This window comes from Schistocerca americana, chromosome 4 (assembly GCF_021461395.2).
Source record: "Schistocerca americana isolate TAMUIC-IGC-003095 chromosome 4, iqSchAmer2.1, whole genome shotgun sequence".
In the NCBI taxonomy this organism is placed as follows: Eukaryota; Metazoa; Arthropoda; class Insecta; order Orthoptera; family Acrididae; genus Schistocerca; species Schistocerca americana.
Genome location: NC_060122.1, coordinates 301,951,476 through 301,974,881, shown reverse-complemented (window position 1 = coordinate 301,974,881; position 23,406 = coordinate 301,951,476). Strand labels below are relative to the sequence as shown.

Below are 23,406 nucleotides of genomic sequence, written 5' to 3'. Positions count from 1 at the left end.
GAGAAAAGAGCAAGTTGGGTTTCATAAAATCAGTGTTTTTAGGATCAAAGCTGATTGACGTGGAGGAATTCAGTCTGTTCAATATACCATATTATCTTTGAGCTCAGAATGCCAGTATTTTACAACAGAAATGAAAGTTGAGATGAGATTGGACAATAGTTTCAATTATAGATCATCATCATCATCATCAGGTTAGTTAGTATTTTAAGTACAGCATGGAAGGCCATTTGTTGAGATCAGACTTACAAGCGACTTGTTTGTATGTCATATTAGTGAACTCAAGTATTTATGGAGCCATGATGCTGATACAGTGGGCTCTAGTGTCCCGCTTGCATGTCTGATGTCAGTAAACTGCCCTTGCTCACTGTATAATACGGTGTTGATCTGATGATCATCTAATATCAAAACTAATCATAAATGAAGAATACTGACATAGCATTTGTGGGTAATTTAGAGATTATTGGGTCGTTAGAGAACTGTGATCACTGCCTGCAGACTGGAAAAAGCAGGGTGGGGGAAGTAGAAATACAGCTGGCTTCCTCGTGTAAACTACTTCGATATCTTTCCATAATATGTTTTCCTCTTTTTCAGAGATTTGTCTGCAAACAGACTAGGGAGAATTGACTACACTGTTTTTGATGGACTTGAAAATTTAGAGAAGTTGTAAGTGGATATGAACAATTTAAGTATGTTTGAATGGTGTGGGCTGATTTTGTATCCATTAAAGATTTATGAAATTTGCATGCTGTACTGATTTTTTTTGAAAGTGCATGAAAAGGAAGTAGTAATGGAAAACATCAGCATGTGTTGTTAGGCAAGTTTGATTTACTAGTTAAAGTTTTATTCTTTTTGAGAATCATGCATTGCTTTCTTTAACTTGATGTTTTCTTTTTCAGGAAACTTAATCAGAACCGCCTAATGAGGATACGTGAGGGGACATTTGATAACTTATTTGCCTTAAAGCAGTTGTAAGTAAAAAAGTCCATGTGTATGTGTTTGGCAGGTTCAGGCTCTTGTTTCTTTAGTTTATTAATGTTTACTTAACTGTAGTAGACAAACAGTTTATATGCCTATCTGCCAATAAAATTTAAGACTAGTGTGGTTCAAATATTGTAACTCGAATTTTGCAGTTTCGAATTTTTCCCAGAAATTAGTGTTTACTCATTACAACTTCATTTATTCAAATACACTGTAAGGAATAATACAGAACACAGTAATATTTCAGAGCTGTTGTGAAGTGTCTAGAAACTAAAAAAAAGTCTACAGATTTGACTGATTTACTTGCAAAATATATTTTAAATATTTATACATATTTATTGTCAGAACTTATTTTAAAAAAGAGTTGTTAGTGTTAAAATTCAATATGTGTGAGGAAAGTATGATTTTTTTCATTGGATTCAGGGACATCTCGGACAATCCGTTACACTGTGACTGCCAAATGAGCTGGATTTTGACATGGGCTCAGAATATGTCAGTGAAGATTTCACCAATGGCTAAATGTGATTCACCAGGATCATTAAAAGGCCATTTACTACGAAAACTTCAGCCAGACACAGACTTACCTTGTGATGTTCAGTCATCGGATCTTCTTGAATTGCAACCTTCTCATGATCAGGTCATATTTAAATTCTTTGTGTAAAAGATATTTATGTGTAATGTATTTTGACAGAAACCAAAATTTTCATTATCTCTCATATTTCTGACGTGTTTTATTTGCAATTAAGTATTGTCAGCAGTGGCATAGAGAAAGTAATGTGAACAGTGTGTCAATTCACTTATTCCTGAAATATGTATGTTGGAATATGCACTCCACCTTCAAAATTGGATACAAGTTGTTGTTGCATGGTTGGCTTATTTTTTAGTGTTTACGTTAGTGGTCACAAAAGACACTCATGTTCAGAAAAAAATAGAACACCTTGAACAATTAGAGATAGGACATTTATATTCACAGGACACGTACATTAGTATGTTCTGCAAAAATGATTAGCATATGAACCTTGTCGGCCCACGGGTTCAAGGTCAGCATTGATGTCGTGGCACGACACCACCTACTGGTAAGATGTCATTGTCCTTATAAACCGAAGGTAATGGATCAGTGTGACTTGAGCAGATGTGCAGGATATCTCGCAGACATTTGCGCGAACCATACCATCAGATCAGTGAGTTTAACTGAGAATGCATTATTTGCATGGGAGAATGTGATGCATCCATCTGGGAAAATGCTGCTCATGTGTGACAAAGGGTTTCGGCAGTGCAATGAATGCATGCAGAATGGTTCATGGAAGATCATAGAATGTGACAAGATGGGTCAGGTTGCACAACCCAGACCACCCCCGGAGAAGGCAGACACCTCATCATAATGGCATTGTAGCACAGATATGCGTCCTCCTTAGCACTGCCACAACAGTGGAACACATCGTACAGTGTCAGTGGTGACTGTCTGTCACCATTCATTGTGGAATGGATTACGTGCACATTACTTCTCTGCCTACCTTTGCCGAATGTGCAGAAACATGCTAGATGGCAATGGTGTATGGGACATCATGGAACAGTGGCAAGAATGGTGTCAGATAGTGTTTTAGGATGAATCTGGGTTCTGTTTGTTTGAAAATGATAGCCGCACTTTGGTTTGCTGCAGAAAGGGGCAGTGGCATAACAATGACTGCAGTCGCCCAAGACATACAGCGCCAGCTCAAGGCCTCATGGTGTGGGATGCTATCGGGTACAACCACAAATCACAGTTGGTGTGTATCCAGGGCACTGTGACCAGGGTGACCTACGTGAATGACATCCTGTAACCTGTAGCTATACCCTTTCTGCATCACAACCCCAGACGCCATTTTTCAACTAGACAATGCACGACCACATGTTGCTGCAGGAATACGTGTCTTCTTGATGTCACAGGATGTGAGCCTTTTTCCTGGCCCACCAGACCACCAGACTTGCCACCAATAAAAAATGTGTGGGATATGGTGAAACAACGGGTGCAGCAAAATGACCCAATGCCAACCACCACAGATGAACTTTGGAACAAGGTAAATGCAGCTTAGATGGCTTTTCCCCAGGACGCCAATTCACACATTATTCACATCGATGGCATCACACATGGAACTAGTTATCAGGGCCCATGGTGGACCCTGTGCCTTCTAGGCAACAGGACTTGTGCTGAACCAAGGTGACTGAAATGCTAATCACTCTGCTGAACATATTAATGTCTGTGTCCAGTGAGTATGAACATCCTATCTCTAGTTGTTCAAGGTGTTCTGTTTTTTTCTTAACATGAGTGTATCTAAAGCACATCTAAACAAAAATGAAAAGTCTTCCTACTGTAGTAGGCCCTTTGGATCGCTCTGTGTGCGAAATAATTAAGATGCATTACACTTGGAATTGTTTCAGTGCACATGAAAAGTATACTTTCAATACCGTTTACTAATAGTGTATATTTGACTTCTTTTCTATGGTTAAAGTTAATGAACATCAGTAAATAGTGAAGTTAAAGGAAGATTTGCATTTTATTGAATGCGACTGAATGAATATACCATATATACGTGAATAATCAGCACCATTGAATAATCTGAGTACCCTAGTTTTAGGGGGAAGAAAAAGGAAATATTGGCTTTAATTAGTGTTTTATTTACAAAAAAAAAGATTCTAAAATGATGATTCTATTCATTGTCACTTTCATCATCATCACTAGCGGAAGAATCATTGTTGTCATTGCCATCTTCCCATAGAACATCGTCCTCGGTTCTGTCCAGTGAACATGTGATACAACATTTTTAAAGGATTTTTCTACCAGTTGTAGTGGAATGGAGCCCCACAAACATTTCGCTCACAAATCTGTGTTAAATCCAGCCTCTTGATTTTTGCACTCAACATTAACTTGTGGTTTTCATCAGCCATCCATTGTGTTTAGCACTGTTTAAGTGCAGCTTTGAATGGCCTATTAATACTCATATCTAATGTTTGCAGGATGGATGTTAGGCCTCCACGGATAATGAACAAGTCAATTTTCCCATTTTGTAACTTGTCTTGCACTTTCTTGGTTGTATGTCTGCGGGAGCTGCCCAGGACCATCATGTTGCAAGGATAAAGTAGTAAATATTCATCACTACATGATAATTTGTGTTACGAACATTCCTGTACATTATTGAAAATTGGTAAGGTAGATCAATTGGCAGGCTGTTTTGAGATGCTGCTCGATAACACCATGAACTGGAAAGGGGAATATCCAGCTTAATGATATGAACTAGTCGCAGTGAGAAGCAAAGATGTACCATAATTGGTGCAGGTTACCACTTTATGTGATATTTAGAAGGAAAATTATTCCAAAAAAATTCGTTAACGCACCAAGGCAACATAGCCAAGCATGTGTCACCCAGTCAACCACAAAGTCATTGTCCATCCATCCTTTCAGATTCACTCTCACCAATATGCCTTTTAGTGATATTTTCAGAAAACTACCATAAAAGTGGTAATTTTTGTCCACCACTGTACAAATTTGCTTCTCATTGTTGCCTGTTCATATCATGATGCTGGATTCCCATTTTCTGTTCATGGTGTTGTCAAGCGGCATCTCAAAATAGACTTGTGCTTGATCTGTGTTACCAATTTGCAATAATATATAGGAATGTTTGCGGCACAAATTTATTACGTAGTGGTGTAAACTCGTAATCACGGTGAAACCAGTGAGTGATGGTAGTTTTTCTCTGGAAGCCTAATCTGTTTTGACTGAAAAACCTTGATAGCCAGCCCTGGCTAGTTTTGAAACCAGTGAGGCTAAAGGCTTTGGCTAAAGCCGGTGCTTCAAGGTGGCACATTTCACTAGTCACTGTGCATCCATATTGTTGCTTCTTAACTGCATAATTTCAGAGCCATTTTTCAATGTTTAGGATGATTTGCTTTTTGGCCATGAAACACTTGGTGATTAGTTTATTTCTTTGGTTTTTTTCACTACTCGTGAGTACAACCTTCACACATATCGTGCTTTCGTCACACTGCAGTGTTTATGTTCTCTTCTTCTTCTTCAGTAATTTTAAGTTTATTATTTTTATTTTTATTTGTAGGAGAGCTACATCAAACCAGTCTCAGGACTGAAGACCACAACAACAACATTATTATAATTATCATTATTATTATTTAGCGGTATATGAACGATAACAAGAACTTATGGCTGTAATTAACAAGTTAACATGTGGTTAATACTTCACTTCAGTGACACATCTCAGACTGAGGCCGCAACAACACTACAGGAGGATCTATTGTTAGAGGTGGAATAGTACCAACCATATTACAATTATACCATACATCCCAGTATTTCATCCTTAAATTTTGGAAAAATATATATGGATTATTCATATATATATAGTAACTCTAATATTTTACATATGAAATGACAAGTATAAAAAACTTCAGGGACACAAGAATTGGTGTCAATTTACCACGGTTTAAGTCTTTTGTTTTTCATTAAATTTCAATCAAATTTGACTGGTGCTCACATTGAAGTATGAAACATCACATTCATAACCTATCGTCAGCATAATCATCTATTTGATTTCCAATACTGGATTTGAAAAGAGAATAGGTATTTGCTTATAAAAAAATCTGTATATAGTGTGGTCAGAAACAGTCTGAAAACCTTGTAAGAGTGTTGCAGAGTATGTTGTACTGAGAAGTAATTGTTAAGAAGAAAATTCGATATGGTGCCTCGTTTCCAAGTTAATTAGCATTGAAGTTAGCAAATCAAACAATTGCTCATGGAAATTCAAGCAATCTGCCAGAGATGATATTGTCAAATGTGTTCCTCATTTGTTTTCCTAAACCTGATCGAGAGAGTGGGTACAAAAATTAGGCATTAGACGGTAGTAAGGTTTGAACCCAAGCTAAAGGATGAGCAGTCTCATGTGCTATCATCTATATTGTGAGAGCAACTGACATTAATTGTATCTGGCTGACCACTTGAATTTGCATGCACAATGGCTCAGTTGGGTAACTTCAGTGCTAATTAACTCTGAAATGGCATAACATATCAGTTTTTTTATGAACATTTATTTCTCAGCACAGCTCACCCTGTAACAGTCTTTCAAGCTTTCCAGGCTTTTTCTTATCACCATGTGTAAGAATCAAGCAATAGAAAATCTGATCTTGAATAACAACAATATTAAATGGATGTATTGAAAACATAGCTTGCTACTTACCACAAAGATGACACTTTAAATTGCAGGCAGGCAGAATTAAGTCACTTGCATTACATTTCAGCCATAGCCTTTGTCAGAAAAAGAAAAAAAAATGGTGTGTGTTTCTTTTTCTGACAAAGGCTGTGACCAGAAGCTAATGTGTGATTGTCTTTTAATTGTGCCTGTCTGCAGCTTAACTTATCATCTTTATCGTAAGCAGCAATCTCTCTCTCCTTACATGTTTGATATTCCAACCTGGAGTTTCCATTGTTTGAAATGGATATATTCTTACCTACACAGAGGAGACATTGAGTAGCAAATTGGCACATAGAAAAACAGACTGCTAGAAATTATCAGCTGATGGACTGAGTCCATTGTCAGATGTAGGAAAAACACACACACACATAAGCAACTCACACAACAGTGGCTACTGTCTCCAAGCATAAAGGCCTGACTGCCTTTGAGGTGAGCAGTGATCTCAGTTGGGAGGTTGGGGGGGAGGTACAGATTAGACCTTAGGAGGGGAGGGATACATTAGCTATTTACTCTACATATTATCTACAGTTCATGTTCCTGCTAGTTACTCTCTATGCCACATTCCTCTGCACTAACATCCCCGATGCCCGTGGATTTCTGGCTATTGAACACTAATTTTCCCAGCGCCCAACTCACTTCAAGTCTACAGCCTCCTTCCTCCTTCCTGGCCTCTGTGACCTACTACATTCCACCCACAATTACTTCTCCTTTGAGGCTGCCACCTTCTTAAAGAAGAAGAAGAATCTATAGTGCAGCAATAAGCAGCATCCCCATGGCACCATCCTGATCTAGAGGAATCCATCCTAGGTGCCGAAAATCCCAAACTCCTCACCAACTTCTTATTCATTGATGAGATTTCCACAATCTGGTCCAAGAGTGAGGAGACACTAGCCACGTTCCTCGAGAACCTCAACACCTTCTTCTCCTTTGATTTTACTTGGTTCCTCAGTCCGTCAAGCCACCTTCCTCAGTGTTGACTTTCAACTCAGGGATGACTACATCAAAACCTCTGCCCACATCAAACCCACCAATTACCAACAGTGCCACCACTTTGACAGCTGCCATCTGTTCCATATCAAGAAGTTCCTTCGATATAGCCTAACCACCCATGGTTGTTGCATGCATAGTGACAATCAACTGCTCTCCAAATATGCAAAGAGCCTTGCTGAGGCCTTCAAAGACTGAAATTACCCTCTCCACCTTGTCCAGAAACAGATTTCACGTGTCTTGACCCACCAGTCACCTACTATTGCCTACATAGCTACTCAACAGCCATCAAGGAGCATTCCCCTTGCTACTCAGCACCACCCAGGACAGGAACAACTGAACCACATTCTCTGCAAGACTTTTGACTACCAACCATCATGCTGTGAAATGAGTAAATAGCCTCCCTATTTCTTCCTCAGCAGTATTCTGCTGCCCACCCAACCTGTGCAATATCTGTGTCCGTGTCTATTCCACCCCTGCTCCCAGCAACCCATTGCCCTACAGCTCACATGTCTGGAATAGACTTAGATGTAAGACCTGTCCCATCTATCCTCACACTACCACATACTTCAGTCCTGTCACATGCCTCTCCTTTTCATCAAATGTAGCACCATCTGTGAAAGCAGTCATGTGATCTACCGTTTTAGCTCTGTCCACTGACATTGACATGACTACCAGCGAGCTAGAAATAGTTTCTTTAATCACAAAAATAGTCCTCTGTCAACTGTCTGATGACAATTTCTCTGATCAAAATCTGGAATAAAAGAAACAAACTCAGTTGTTCATGTTTCTGTTCATGAGTGTATTGCAGGCACTAAAAAGCTGTTTGTCCACACAATGACCACTGTCAAACTGTGGCCACCCAGTTGCTGAGCATTCCACCCATCATCATGTGCTTGACATCAACAACTGCTTCACAGTCTGCACCATCTAGATTCATCCCATCAACAACATCTTTTCTGAATTGCACAAATGGGAACTCTCCCTGCAACATGCCTTTCATTCCCACAATCACGTTGGTCTCAAATTTTGTTAGTCATGACTTTCATTTCCACTCCAGCACTACACATGCCTTCAATACACCAAAGTACCAGCATAGTCCTTTTCATTTCTCTCTTCTCCACCTTCGCACTCCCCCCCCCCCCCCCTCCCCAATTCCCATATCCACCCCAGCACAGACCCCCACCCCATGCTCCACCTAGTAGCTCACTGTTCTGTCCCTGCCGTGTTCCTGCATACTCCTACAGGCAACACTAGCATGTTTTCCCACCCTACCCTGCCATATCTCCCCCCTCCTTGTCCCATACCTCTTGTGTACCCAAACCCAACTTTGCCAAGACTGCTGTTCACCTCAGACACAGTCACAGTTGGACCTTTGCTTTGTCTACCTCTGATGAAGGGCTCTGTCCAATAGCAGATAATTTCTGGCAATCTTTTTTCAATGTTTCTTTCTGCCACTCAGTTCCCCCTTCATGTGGCGAGCAGCAATCCATCCGTTTTATATTGTTCTTGTGAGAGAATAACAACAATTTTAAAAGGATGGATTGCTACTCACCTTGTGGTGGAAGCATTGAGTGGCAGACAGGCACAGTGAAAAAGATTGCTAAATATTATTCAGAAATCAGAGTAAGTCCTTCATCACATGTAGGCAGCTGAACTCTTCACAACTTACACATGCATGCTGCCACTGTTGTCTCTGAGCTCTAAGGCCCGATTAGGCTTAGTCTGAAAGCTGAATAATATCTAGCAGTCTTTTTCATTTTGTCTGTCGGCCATTCAACACCACCTCTATGTAGTGAGTAGCAATGTATGCTTTTCATATTGTTATTCCATCATGGGTTTTCCATTCACTGATATGAGAATTGTAGATATAATTCTAATGATATTGTTTTCGCACATGTTTTGAATGGTTGACAGTTGAATTGAAATCATTCATCAGACATTACTAAACACTCAGTTTATATGTAATATGTTTTACTCTGAAATTATTCCAAATTATAAAATTCAGTGCAGTGTGAAAAATTTTAAGTGCTTAGGAGCACACAAGCCAATGTTGTGTGGCCAACAAGAGTATCTTGCCTCTTTGAACAACAAACCATGGTAATTGAAACTTGTGCCTTAGTTTCTTCATAATATATTGTATCTGCAGCACATTTTCACTCTCTTGGTGTCTGCCAGAAATTCACCATTTTAGTTTAGAAGGTCATCTAGTTCTGAATCATTTTTCAAGAGTTTCTCAGTTTCTAAGTTTGATAATTGGTACCTATCACCCATTTATCTCAGTTTCAATATTTACATTTTTTACACTCATATCAATGTAGAAAGATGTAAATATAGATTGACACAAAGAAAGAGGGATGTATGAAGTTGGTGTTAGCAGCTCTGCAGATGTGAAATAAGTGGGGGAAAAACACCATATTGTTAAGTACTAACAGGCGTATAGTTGCAGAGGAGTGGTGCAGAGCATGCATTCACTGTGAGTGCCTATTACCGGCACGGTGACAGTGTGACAGCTGCACGAAAGTGTGTTTCAGCACCATTACGGAATCCCGCCCTGCCATTACGTTCCTTCTTCACACACAATCAAAACATGAGTTTATGAATTTGAAGATATTGGTTTGGCTTTGAAAATAAAATAGAGCCTAGTATATGTGTGTATCATTTTATATATTCCAGAAAACATTGATGCTGTGTAAGCTGCAGTGGTAAGGAGTTCTGGTTGTTTTGAGCAAAAAATTGCCTCGTCATTGGGGCTCGGGCGCTGGAGCATGCGAAGAATACTCCATAGCCTTAGTTCCATCCTTACGAGGTTCATATTGTTCAGGAACTAAAACTTAATGATTCTATGTTGCAAATACAATGTTGTGAAAACCTATCGATTAGAATCAGTGAAGATGCTAACTTCATTGAAAACTTCTGGATGTCAGATGAAGTCCATTTTTCACCTAAGTGGATACATGAATAAACAGAACATGCATTACTGGGTTCAGACAAATCCTGTCACGCTTCACTATTGTCAGCTGCGCAAGTTTCTGCATGGTTTGCAGTGTCATATCGTGGAGTGATAGGCTGTTACTTCTTTGAAGATGAAGGCTCTGCTGTCAGAGTGATACCCCAACATTATGTCAATATGATGCAGGCATTTTTAACAGCTCCCTTCTCTTCCAAATCTTGACATTCAGCACACTTGGTTTCAACAAGATGGAGCCACCACACACATTGGTTGCTGTGAAATATCTGGGGATCACATAATTCCAAGGAATGCTGACATCGCTTAGCTGCTCTGATGTCCAGACATCTCAGTCTGTGGGTGCTTTTGTTGGGGACATCTGAAGAGTGTTGTACACCAAATTAAACCATCAGACCTTGCTTAGCTCAAGACTCAGGTTGCGTGTAAGTTGCCAACATCTACAAGAACACATTGTGCTGTGCTGTGCTGTGCAAATTCTTCAGAATTAGAGTACTAAATATGTATGGTGAAAAGGGTGGTGATGCAATTTTTAAAAGTGATCCCTAATGAAATTGTAGAATTCATGTTTCAGCATCAACTAAACTTTTTTAAGTTTCCTTGATTTTTTTTCTGTTTATTTCAAATTTTTTTTACATTTTTGCTATGCCATACTGTATATAAAAACTTAGTTACCATGCAGATGATGCAGTCTGAAGTGACAGCTAGGAGATAGTTTCTTGTGTGCTTGTTACACACATTTGCACTCACAGTCATGCAGAATGCGCTCTCTCTCTCTCTCTCTCTCTCTCTCTCTCTCTCTCTCTCTCCCCCACCCTCCCTCCCCCTCCCCTCCCCCCTCCCTTTCCCTCTCCCCCCTCCCTCTCCCCCCTCCCTCTCCCCCTGGCCCCCACCCTACCCTGACCCTCCCCTCTCCCTGTCTATCTGATCCACTCCCCTCCCCTCCCCCTCCCTTTCCCTCTCCCCCCTCCTTCTCCCCCTGCCCCCCACCCCACCCTGACCCTCCCCTCTCCCTCTCTATCTGATCCATATTTGAACACACACATTTTGTAGATCAGTACTGAATATTCAGTGGTCAGTTCAGTTTTACTAATTTCAGTGCAAAGTAGTAATTTCTCACAGTATTGTATATAGTGACATTAAATTGATTTTAGACTAAGTTTAAGAAGCCTGTATGGTAAAATAAAACCCAACTGTACATGTAGTACGCATTTTCTCAGTGTAAATGAAGTTTGTAATCAGACATTTTAAATTTGTCTTCAGTACCTGTCTTTCAAGGTATCCCATGGAATATTATTTCTTGAACAACTACAAAAAATTAGTTTTGTATATATCTTGTTTTCATTCTGAGCTGTACCTGGAATAACAACAGATAAGTGATTCATTTGGAGTTGTGAAAAATAGCTGAATTAGGAACTTCAACCTGGAAACCTAAGAGAAATCTTCTGATGAAAGGAAGTCACCATTCTTTGATTAGACAGCAGTATCACCATAGCTGCAATAAATAAATTGACTGCAGCTTGGAAATTGTCTGCACACACGTTCACAGACTTGTGAACCTCTACTAGGAAATCACTACCAATTGACCTGCATGCATACATTATGGCAGGTGAGAAGGTGTACCATTTGTCAGTGAGGAGAACACTTGCATAAAGAATGCACATTTTAGAGTGCAATGGAGGTCTACCTGGACTTTAAATGTGTAGCTTTTGTTGTATGTGAATCATTGGTTATTAATGTCAGTTTTGTAGCCTCATAACTGAGAAAGCATGTCCTTACTACTTACACAGACCTTTTTGAAACTGAATAAGTTTGGCTTACTATTGTTCTAGTAAAGACTAATTGTCCAAAAATGAAAGGTATTCTCAGACAACACTCTGATCAGAATAACTCTAAATCTAATCTTCGTGAATTTTCAGAAAGTAGAGACCAGCATAAAGATATTCAGATTACTTAGACAATTTCCTTTAATCGATCCATTGGAACTAGTTAAAGATCAATCTCAGGCAGAATTGTTCATCAAGAGCTTGAAGATGGCTTAATTTGACTCTTTCTACCTCCTGTCAGTTGTTTAGGTCTTACAGTTCGTACAAAAATAAATCAAGAAACTTTTAAGTTGTACCTCATTTCTTTCCAAAAGAGTAAATGAGACAATAAAAACAGTCACTACAGACCAGTCAGTATCCAAGCTGTAATACAATGAAGTGTGATGTACAAGTTGCCACTAGCTTTTCATCCACTTTAAGCTCAGATTTGTGGAAAAGTTGTTAATGGTGAAATAAAACTGGGTATTATATTGCTCTCTAAACTAAGAATTTAAGTTTATACATAGGATTACTAAATTTATTTACAGACTGACTGCTATTTCAAGCTAGAAGTTCAAATTTATTTTTGTACTGCTTGTAGCTTTTAAGTTGCGTTCATGAAAATGTTTTAGAAGAGTTGTGTGTAATTTTTTACTCACAAGGAGGTCCCCAGAGGTGCTACTGATTTTTTGAAACCATCTATACAGTTAGGTAGATTAAGGTACCAGGTATCACACCCTGTAGCTGTTTACTCGTTTGCAACTAACCGATGAAAAAAAAGTTTCAGAATTTCAGGTGATGCCCTACATCTTTAAAAAAAGGAACATTACACAAATTGTTTGTGTAGTGTAAAGGTTAAGACACAGTCCTTACATGCAAATGGTTGTGGATTTGAACCTCGTTACATGCTTTGAAAATTTTCATTTTTAAATCTTTGTTGAAATGACATTGATCATTATTTTTGTTCAGTTAATTGATTAAAATGTAATTTTGTTATTTCTATTTCTTCGTCACATCATTTTAATCACTACATTAACTTTTTCAATTGTTCTCATTTTTTTTCTTCCTATCATTCTGTTTTGCACTTAGGAGATTTTATGCATATTAATTGAATTATTTTTATTTATTTATCATAATATTTAAACATCTGAAAATGCTGATCTATCAGCTAAAAAACAAAAGATGAAATTAAACAGTGGAACAACATTATGAAAAGGATAGTAGCTCCTTACCATGTAGCGGAAATGCTGAGTCCAGGTAGGTGCAACAAAAAATTTGTCAAAGCTTTTAACCAAACAGGCCTTCAACAGAATTAGACAAAACACAGACACACACACACAAGTGCACATGCAAGTGCAAACACACACACACACACACACACACGCACACACACACACACACACACACACACACACACACAACCACAGTCTCTGCCTGCCAATGTCAGAATGGCCTGGGCAGCCAGAGACACTGGTTTTTGTGTGTGTGTGTGTGTGTGTGTGTGTGTGTGTGTGTGTGTGTGTGTGTTTTTCTTGTGTAATTCTGATGAAGGCCTGTACATGTCTGTGACTCAGCATCTGTGCCATATGGTGAGTAGCAACTATCCTTTTCATAATATTGCCAAAGATGAAATTATTTATATTGTCTGTGGTGCGGTGTCAAAAATGTATGTTTCATTGCAAAATGTAAATTTTTTGGATGGTAATCATCGTACAAATTTGTAAAATATAAATTTGTATTACACTATTGACATAATTGCACAGATGTAGATTTATATAAAAGAAAGAATCATAAGTAAAACAAAATTCAAGCAAAATGAGTAATTGAAATAATGAATGCAAAAACATGGATGAAAATATATGATGATATAATGGAATAAGTTAAATCAAAGTAAATGCATCAAAAGAATTAAAATCACATGAACAGAGATTCCAAGTGGAAAGAGAATGATATGAAGAAAAAATGAGGACAAGTGAAAAAGTTGAAATGGTGATTAAAATGATGTGACAGAGGAATACAAATACAAAAATTACATTTAAACCAATTAATTGAATAAAATATTTATCTAAGTCATTTTGATAGAGATTAAAAAATAAAAAATTTCAAAGTGCCTGATGAGATTAGAAACCCGCAGCCTTTTGCATTGGAGGATCGTACCTTAACCATTGTGCTATACAACCAACTTGTATAACATTCCTTTTTTTAAAGGGATAGAGCATCACATGAAATTCCAAAATTTTAAAACACACTGCTCTTCTTTGGATCTTCTTTATTACCTCTGCGAAACCTATCTGGTACAGATCCAAGACTGATGAGCAGTATTCAAATATTGGTCGAATAAGGGTTTTATAAGCTACCTTGTTCATCGGTTGAACTACACTTCTTGAGATTTCTTCCAGTGAATCTCATTCTGACATCTGCCTTACCTGTGATTAGTTTAATATGGTTGTTCCACTTTAAACTGTCCCCTACACACACTCCCAGATATTTAATGGTTGTGACTGCTTCCAATGACAGTTCTGCAATGGTGTAATCATACAGTACTGTGTCTTTCTGCCTATTTATCCACAATGTATTACATTTGCTTATGTTTGATAGTGTAAAAAATTTCAAAGACTGCGTTACCTCCTACAGGTTGTATTTGAAGGAGACTCCTTGCAACTACGATGTCGTGCTCCCAGCATCACCCAAGACAGAGGTGTCACTTTTATTACTTGGATCAAGGAAAGTACTACTACATCAAATACAGACTCTCTTATAGAAAGCAGCATGTTGCAGGATTCGGGTCTTGTTGAAAGGTAAGTAACTGCTACTGTTTTGGGCCATTTATTCCTCATATGTGTGCTTTACAATAGAACCCAGTATTCCAAACAAATTGGGGGCTTGGTGTGTTTGGATTCAGAAATGTTTGGATTAACTGAAAAAAAGAAAAGAAAAAATGCACTGTATGTATACAAATAAGGTTCCATCCACTAGGCAATGTTGCATAGTGACCCATACCACACCAGAAAATCCCTCCCATACAGCCTGGCCATCCGGGGATGGCATATCTGCAGTGATTAAAAAACTCCCTTGCTCAATATACTAAGGATCTCTCCAAGGCCTTCACAGACAGTCATTATCCCCAAGACCTAGTTCCCAAACAGATCTGCTGCGCCATTTCCCTTCACACTCCCAATCCTCCCACCACCTCCAGGAACCAGCCACAAAGGAGTGCCCCCTTTGTCACCTAGTACCAGCCCGGACTGGAAAAACTGAACCATATCTTTCGCCAGAGCTTTGATTACCTGTCATGTCCCTGAAATGAGGACATCCTGCCCATGCTCCTTCCAACCCCTCCTAAAGTGGTGTTCCATTGCCCACCTAACCTTCACAATAACCTAGTCCATCCCTATGCCATTCCCAATCCCAACACCTTGCCTCTGGGATCATATCCCCATGGAAGACCCTGATGTGCAAGACCTGCCCAATCGTGCTCAGCACTTCCTGTACCAGTCCTATCACAGGTTTATCCTTCCACATGAGGGATCAAGCCCCCTGTGAAAGCAATCATGTCATTTACCAGCTCTGCTGCAATCATTGCACAGCTTTTTATATTGATATATCTACTTACCAACTGTCCACCAGAATGAACGGCCACCACCAATCTGTGACCAAGAACACAGTAGACTACTCTGTGGAACAACATTCAGCTGAGCATAAAATGCTTGATTCCAATGGCTGCTTCCCTACCTAGCTCATCTGGATCCTCCCCTCCACAATCAGCTTTTCTGAACTGTTCAGATGGGAGTTATCCTTATAACATGTTCTCCACTCCCGCAATTATCCTGGTCTCAACCTATGGTAACATACTGTCCCCACACTCTATCCAACAGTTTCCAGCCCATCTGTCCTATCATCTCCTCCCCATTCTTGTCTCCCAGCCTCTTTGTTTGTCGCCCTCTGCCAATAAACCCATCCATCTTTCCCTGCTCCTATCTCCTTTATTCCCCATCTTCATGCCGCACAATCTCGTGATGCTGCACCTCTTGGCATTCTAGTCACTGCACACTCCATCAGACAGCATTTGCCTCTCCGCCCACCCTTACAGTAGTAACTCTTCCGTTTCACTGCCTCCTCCAGATTGCTACTTGCATCCCACGTGATAGTTGCATTCTGGCCCAAGCTGCCAGAGTTGGCAATCATGTGTGCATGAGGTGTTCTTGCATGTGTATATGAATGGCATATATTTCTCTTTTGTTGATGGAAGCTATGGCCGAAAGCTTTATGTAAGTGTCTTTTAATTGTCCCTGCCTGCAGACTTAATGTGTCTTTTTTTCTTGATAAGTAGCAATCTGTCTTCCTGCATTGTGGTTAATTAAACTAGTCCACTGGGATGTTATCGTCATGTAAGCACTCCACACAGGCCGTGCATTATGAACAGGTGCTCGATCATGTTGAAAGATGCAGTCACCATCTCCGAATTGCTCTTCAACAGTGGGAAGCAAGAAGGTGCTTAAAACATCAATGTGTGTGCTGTGATAGTGCCACGAAAAACAACAAGGGGTGCAAGTCCCCTCCATGAAAAACACGACCACACTATAAAAGCACCGCCTCCGAATTTTAGTGTGGCACTACATACGCTGGCAGATGCCATTCACCGGGCATTCGCCATACCCACACCCTGCCATAGGATTGCCACATTGTGTACCGTGATTTGTCACTCCACAGAGCGTTTTTCCACTGTTCAGTCGTTCAATGTTTATCAAGGGAGGCGTCATTTGGCATTTACCGGCATGGTGTGTGGCTTATGAGCAGCCGCTCGACCATAAAATCCAAGTTTTCTCACCTCATGCCTAACTGTCGAAGTACTTGCAGTTGATCCTGATACATTTTGGAATTCCTGTGCGATGGTCTGTATAGATGTCTGCCTATTACATATTATGTCCCTCTTCAACTGTCGGCGGTCTCTGTCTGTCAACAGATGAGGTCAGCCTGTACGCTTTTGTGCTGTATGTGTCCCTTCACTTATCCACTACACTATCACATCAGAAACAGTGGACCTAGATATGTTTAGGGGTGTGGAAGTCTCGCATACAGACGAATGATATAAGTGACACCCAATCACCAGACCACGTTCAAAATCTGTGAATTCTGTAGAGCACCCCATCCTGCTCTCTCACGATGTCTAATGACTACTGAGGTTGCTGATGAGGAGTACCTGACGGTAGATGGCAGCACAATGCACCTAATATGAAAAACGTATGTTTTTGGGGGTGTCCGGATACTTTTGATCACATAGTTTACAACTAATAATGGTTTTATTGTGCGACTCTCTGTACACTTGAGCAGGTTTCATTTATTGGATTTTGTACTTTGTTAATGCCTGTTGTATTTTTGCATGTTCTATGTACAAATTTGTTCTCATCTTACGTTTTAGCTATCTGATGATGGAAAAAAACCTGAAATGCATCAAGTGACCAATTTGAGTAATAAAGTCATTTTTCACAGGCATTATGGCTTTTTTTAAGAGACGTAGTCAGCTCCAATACAGTACTACATTGTAATTTATGCTTAGTTTGTAATTTTATAATACATTTGCAGCTCAAATTTTTCCCTTTCTTTCAGCTCACTTGACATTCAACACCTGTCTCAAGAACATAGTGGACAATGGAACTGCATTTTGGTGTCCGATCAAGGAAATCAGACACAAGCAATTACTTTAATTGTAATATCAAAAGAAACTAAATACTGCCCCCAGACAGGTACTTTACTTTTTCAGTCTTTTTTTAATGCTCTGTCATTCCTTACAGCGATCCCAAATACATAATTGTGACCCTAAATGCCAACATGCTTATGAGTTGAGTGAAATTGGAAAATATTCAGTGTAGATAGGCTTGCTCTGAAATGTATTATTCAGCTGTGTATTGTATAATTTTTTATGTATCTGTTAATTAATAGTTCTGAATAAACAATGTTGAATGGAGTAGTCAGAGTGTGGTAGAAAGAAACACATGTTGTCGGGATATCACCCTTTTATCAACAACAATAAAATTACAGTGACACAGCTTGCAGCTAACGGTCAGCTTCAAAGTATTGTATCAAATTAACAATAAAGTCATAGTAATATAGCCTGTACCTAACTCGTCAGGGGTACATAGAGAGCAGTTAATGGGATATTCAGTTAAAAAAAAAAGATCTGACAGGTTGTTTACTAAATCAGAGTAACAGATTGGACTTTTTAACATATTATCAGCAGTAATGTCATTAGAGATAAGGGAAATTGTAAATGTATTGTCTATAACACATGTGTATACCAGAATTTTGTCTCTCAGGGCTATGGAAATTTTTGAAATGTATGTATGTATGTGCTGAAGAATGCTGAAGATTAGATGGGTAGATCACATAACTAATGAGGAAGTACTGAATAGGATTGGGGAGAAGAGAAGTTTGTGGCACAACTTGACCAGAAGAAGGGATTGGTAGGACATGTTCTGAGGCATCAAGGGATCACCAATTTAGTATTGGAGGGCAGCGTGGAGGGTAAAAATCGTAGAGGGAGACCAAGAGATGAATACACTAAGCAGATTCAGAAGGATGTAGGTTGCAGTAGGTACTGGGAGATGAAAAAGCTTGCACAGGATAGAGTAGCATGGAGAGCTGCATCAAACCAGTCTCAGGACTGAAGACCACAACAACAACAACATGTAATAAAAAAGTTATACAAAATGTGAAATAATTGGATGGTACAAATGAAAGAAGTTATCAAAGGGAATATGAGTTGGGGAAGATAAAGGGAAGAGCTTACGGTAAGTGGAAGTGGGAGAAAAAGTGGTGACAGCAGTGAAATGAGTTATTATTATAAAAATATAAAACTGAAATATTTGAATCAAGTGACTTTGATCTGCAGACTGTTTTATTGAAGCCTTCCAGGTTGGTATGTCATTTGCAAGTCTCTTCATATCTGCATAATTACAGCATCCATTTGAACTTGCTTACTGTAATTTTCACAATTTCCTCTACCACATTAACTACTCCTTGATGCTTCAAAACGTGTCTATCGACCTGATCTTTATATTAGTAAAATTGTGCCATAAATTGCCTTTCTCCTTGATTCAGTTCAGTATCTTTCCATTAGTTATCCTATTTACCCATCTGATGTTCAGCATTCTTTTGTATCACGAAATATCAAAAGCTTCTATTTTCCTCTGGTCTATCCTGTTTTTTGTTCACATTTTACATCCATATAAGGCTACCCCAGACAAATATTCTCAAGAAATACTTTATAATGTATAAATTTATATTTGATGTTAACAAATTTTTCTTTTACATAAAAACGATTCTTGCAGTTGCCAGCTGCATATTTGTTATCTGTACTTCTATTTTTTCAGTTTGGTTGCTCAAATAGTAAAACTTGTCTACCAATTTTAGTAGCCCATTTCCTAATCCAGGAGTTGTCAAACTGTGTCCCAACTCCAAGGGGCATCACAGCATTGCAGTAGGAGTGTCACAGTGGTTACATAAGAGTAATAATTTGGTTTATTTGCTTTATGAGAAAAGGAACAACCTGTGCACTAGTAGTGGGCCAGCAAATAAGTGTTGTTACCTTGGCAGCGTTGTACATGGCAGACTAGTATTGCGGAAGAAAAAGTTGGATGATAAAGATGTACATCATGTTTTTCCCTGCTCTTTATATTGTTCTAGAAGACAGTGGCTTTCAGTTGATTGAAGAATTGAAGTTTGTGTTTCTGGGTCATTTAACTGAATTCACTGATGCCTTTTGGAAGTACTTTCCAGAAGTTAATCAGTACAACTGGGCCAGTGGATCAAAGATTCTTTCAGTACAGAACTTCCATCAATACTTACTGCTGAAGGAAAGACCTAGTTATTGATATTTCTTCAGGCTACACATAGAAATCAAACTTCATTTCCTCATCATTGCTTGAGTTTGGAGGTTGATGAAGCAGGAGTGACCCTAAGTAGGTAACAAGGATGTACAAATTTTAATACCTTTTGCAACATCCTGTTTATGAGATAGGTTTTCAAGCATTGGCAGTCAATAACACAAAATATTGATGGTTAATTAATGTAGGGAAGGAGATGCAAGCCACAGTTTCCGATCTTGTGGCGACATTTGAAAAATTGATGATGATGATGATGATGAAGCAGCAAGCTCATTCTCCCATTGTTTTTGTTCCAAGAAAAAGACATAATAACATTAAAGGTTGGTTGAAATGTGCAATGTCAATAGTTAATATAGAAATGACTATTGATGTTAATGTTTTTAAAACTTTATTTATTTACCTCACACTTCCAGTTGGATGTCTTGTGTGAAAGGAGTTGCGGTGTTCGTGTTCAGGTCAAGGGAGCCATGACCCAAAAAATTTGAAAACCACTGCCCTAATCTTATTCTGTCAACATCACGACTTAATTTGAGAACATTTGTTTTACTTTTGTTGATGTTCACTTTATAACCTCTTTCAAATTCAATATTCATGCCATTCAGCTGACCTCCCAAGTACTTCACTGTCTGTGTCAGAATCATAACATCAACAGCAAACCTCAAATCATTCCTTTCTTGTGAAACTTTTGGAACTATGTTATCAACAAATCATGGGAAATATCACTGTCTGAGGTCATTATCAATCAGGACTGTTGTTTTGAGTTAGATAATGCATGGAATCCTGTTATAAAAATAAAACTTTGCACCCTGCATAAGTGGCATCATTCTGCAATTTTGTCATATGAAGATGATCAGTCTTATAGTGATGAGGTGAGCTTGCACCACACAGACTTGCAGCACATGCGCATTCACAGTAGCAACGCATGCACAGTGACAACTGGTCACACCTCTTGTGCACCAGCTTGGCTTTAAACGACTCATTTCGGTGCTCTTTTGCCAGTTTATGCCTGAAAGTGGCCAGAAGACAATGCACAGAAATATTGTGGCAGCAGTTTATTGACATCCATCATTTCACTTAGAAATTTTGAGAATCTTTCCTTTCTTCTTTGTGTCAGGTTTCTGAATAAGTGTTAGATTAATTTTTGCACCCTGTATGTGATACCTGATAACTTCAGATTTCGAAGTTTGTTCTTCAGTCAACATAGAGAAAAGCATTGTTCAGCTCTGCAAATAATTTTATAGTGATCTGCAACTAAGAAGGGCTCTCTGTCCATGTTCCACACCTGCGTATTCCATCCATTGTCTGCTCTCGTAATTGGAGCTATGACAGGGATGAATGTCACTCTGGATCACTGCTTGTGCTTCTGACTTTCCCTACAAACATTTGTATGCTTGGAAATCCATTGCTGTTTCCTCTTCACTCAATACTTGTCATGTATGCATTATGCCACCCATAATGAACATTACAGTTCTAAGTATCCTCAACATACCTAAACTAACATGAAATTGAATGCTAAAAGTTCTACATCACACACTACAGACAGAAGTGGCAGAATGATGGTATTAGCTGAGTGTCATGTGGTACATTGATCCTTACCAAGGCACATCACCCCACCATCTTATGTGCATATCAGTATAAAAATATAGCTTTGTTTTTCTTCAGCTTTCTTGGTCCACCCTGAGATCAGTTTCTTTCAGTTTTCCCATTCTTCTGTAAATAATTGGTGTCTTTATTTTGCAACCATAGCTTATTAAACTGATGAATCAGTAATTCTCATACCTGTCAGCACCTGCTTTCTTTGGTACTGGGATTATTGCATTCTCCTTGAAGCATTTCGTCTGTCATATATCCAATGCATCAAATGGAATTTCATGGTTGATTCTCCCATGGACCTTTGTTAATTCTGAGGAAATGTCACCTACTCCAGTTGTCTTGTTTCAACTTAGATCTTTCAGTGCACTGCAAATTTCTTCTCACAGTATTGCCCCTGCCTCCCCCCATCTCAACTTCATCCTCATCCACTTTCCTTTACATAATATTGTCTTCAGCTGCCGTTCCTTTATTTAACCCTTCTATATGTTCCTTCCAGTTTCAAGCTTTTGTTCTTTGCTTAGTACCAGCTTGCATTCTGAACTATCGATTTGCATACAGTTGCTTCCCTTTTCTCCAAAGATGTCTTTAATTTTCCTAAAAATTGACATTTAGCGTTTCCTTATTGATGTATGCTTCTACAGGTTTGCATTTTTCTTCTGGCTGTTCCTGCATTCACATTTTGTACTACTGTCAGACTCTTTTTAGATGTCTGTGATCACTTTTGCATGTGTCATTCACTGCAGTTTTATATTTTCTCTTTTTGTTAATTAAATCTAATGTTCGTGCTTTATCCAAGGATTTCTGCTGGGCCTTGATGACTGCATCTTCATTTGCGTCTTTGCTGTGAGGGCTACACTTTAAGCTTTTACTTAACAACAGTGAAAAGTGAACATCTTTTGTACAAATAATTTTATTCTTCCTTAAAATATTTGGCTTCAGAATTAATGAACATTTTAATGTGGCCAAACCAATGATGAAAACAAATTTGTGTCTCTCTGCTTTTGGTGCTTCATAAAATTGTGATGAAAATCGCTGTCCACAAATTTTATGTTTGACATAATGGAACAAAAGTAATTTATTACAGAATAATTCAGGTGAATATTTTCAATTAGACAATAATTAGATTTTTTTCTCTGCAAAATAGCCTATTTTTTGATGTGCCACCTGATATTGTCTTGATGAAGACTGAGTCATCTTATTTGTTACTTTTCCTGATTTCATTGATGAGTTGTGGCAAACAAACTGTTATATACCATTCAGCATTAGCTATTCTTTAATCTTTCAAAGCAATGTAAATGACACGTCCACTGTAACCAAAGTAACAAGCGATCATTTTCTTGGAAGTGCTTCATGTACAATACTAATCACCAGCTGACAGCTACTTAGTTTTCAGCTTATATGAATATTTACAAGTTTCTTCTCCTGTTATGTTGTTTTATATAGATTTTGCATTTCCTGGGTCAAACTTTCTAGCATTTTCTCACATCGATTGACGCTACCTTGTTTTGGAGCTTTGGTCAGTGTGTATGAAATCGACAAAGAACAGATCTTTCTCAGCTAAATTAAGTCTAAAGTACAGCAGTCATTGATATGCTCATAGATGCCTGTATCTCACTGTAAGTCACATGTCAGGTCTTATTAGTCATGTTGCACACAGCATCATTGTTAATATGGTGGAAGAGTGTGTGTGCAATTTGTATCCTGCGCTGAAACTTGTGTTTAGTACTATAGGCAGAACAAATACGTCACCAAGAGCACATATAGAACAATATCAATACATACAGCCACTGCTGATGCCTTAATAAATTGAGACAAAACATACCAGGTAAAACATTATTGACTTTATTCAGTTGCTTAATGACAGTCCTAACCAGAAAAGCTTTAATATAATACAGAATGAGCCAAGAGTCTGGATACACTCCTATAAAAGTCGAATGGTGTGAGGACTCATATTGGCA

At 38.7% G+C, this 23,406-nt stretch overlaps 1 protein-coding gene across 3 annotated transcripts in view; it reads left to right on the top strand.

The window, feature by feature from the left end:
* LOC124612700 (adhesion G protein-coupled receptor A3) overlaps positions 1 to 23,406 on the top strand; it is a 193,851-nt gene that overhangs the window by 71,970 nt on the left and 98,475 nt on the right. The window contains exons 4-8 of one of the 3 annotated variants that reach the window (XM_047141047.1): positions 592 to 663; positions 897 to 968; positions 1,402 to 1,615; positions 14,607 to 14,770; positions 17,580 to 17,716. In XM_047141047.1, the coding sequence (XP_046997003.1) occupies positions 592 to 663; positions 897 to 968; positions 1,402 to 1,615; positions 14,607 to 14,770; positions 17,580 to 17,716 (659 nt within the window). Of the gene's footprint in view, positions 1 to 591; positions 664 to 701; positions 815 to 896; positions 969 to 1,401; positions 1,616 to 14,606; positions 14,771 to 17,579; positions 17,717 to 23,406 lie in introns of those variants that run through there. The other 2 variants (XM_047141049.1, XM_047141048.1) reach the window with 2 other exon arrangements.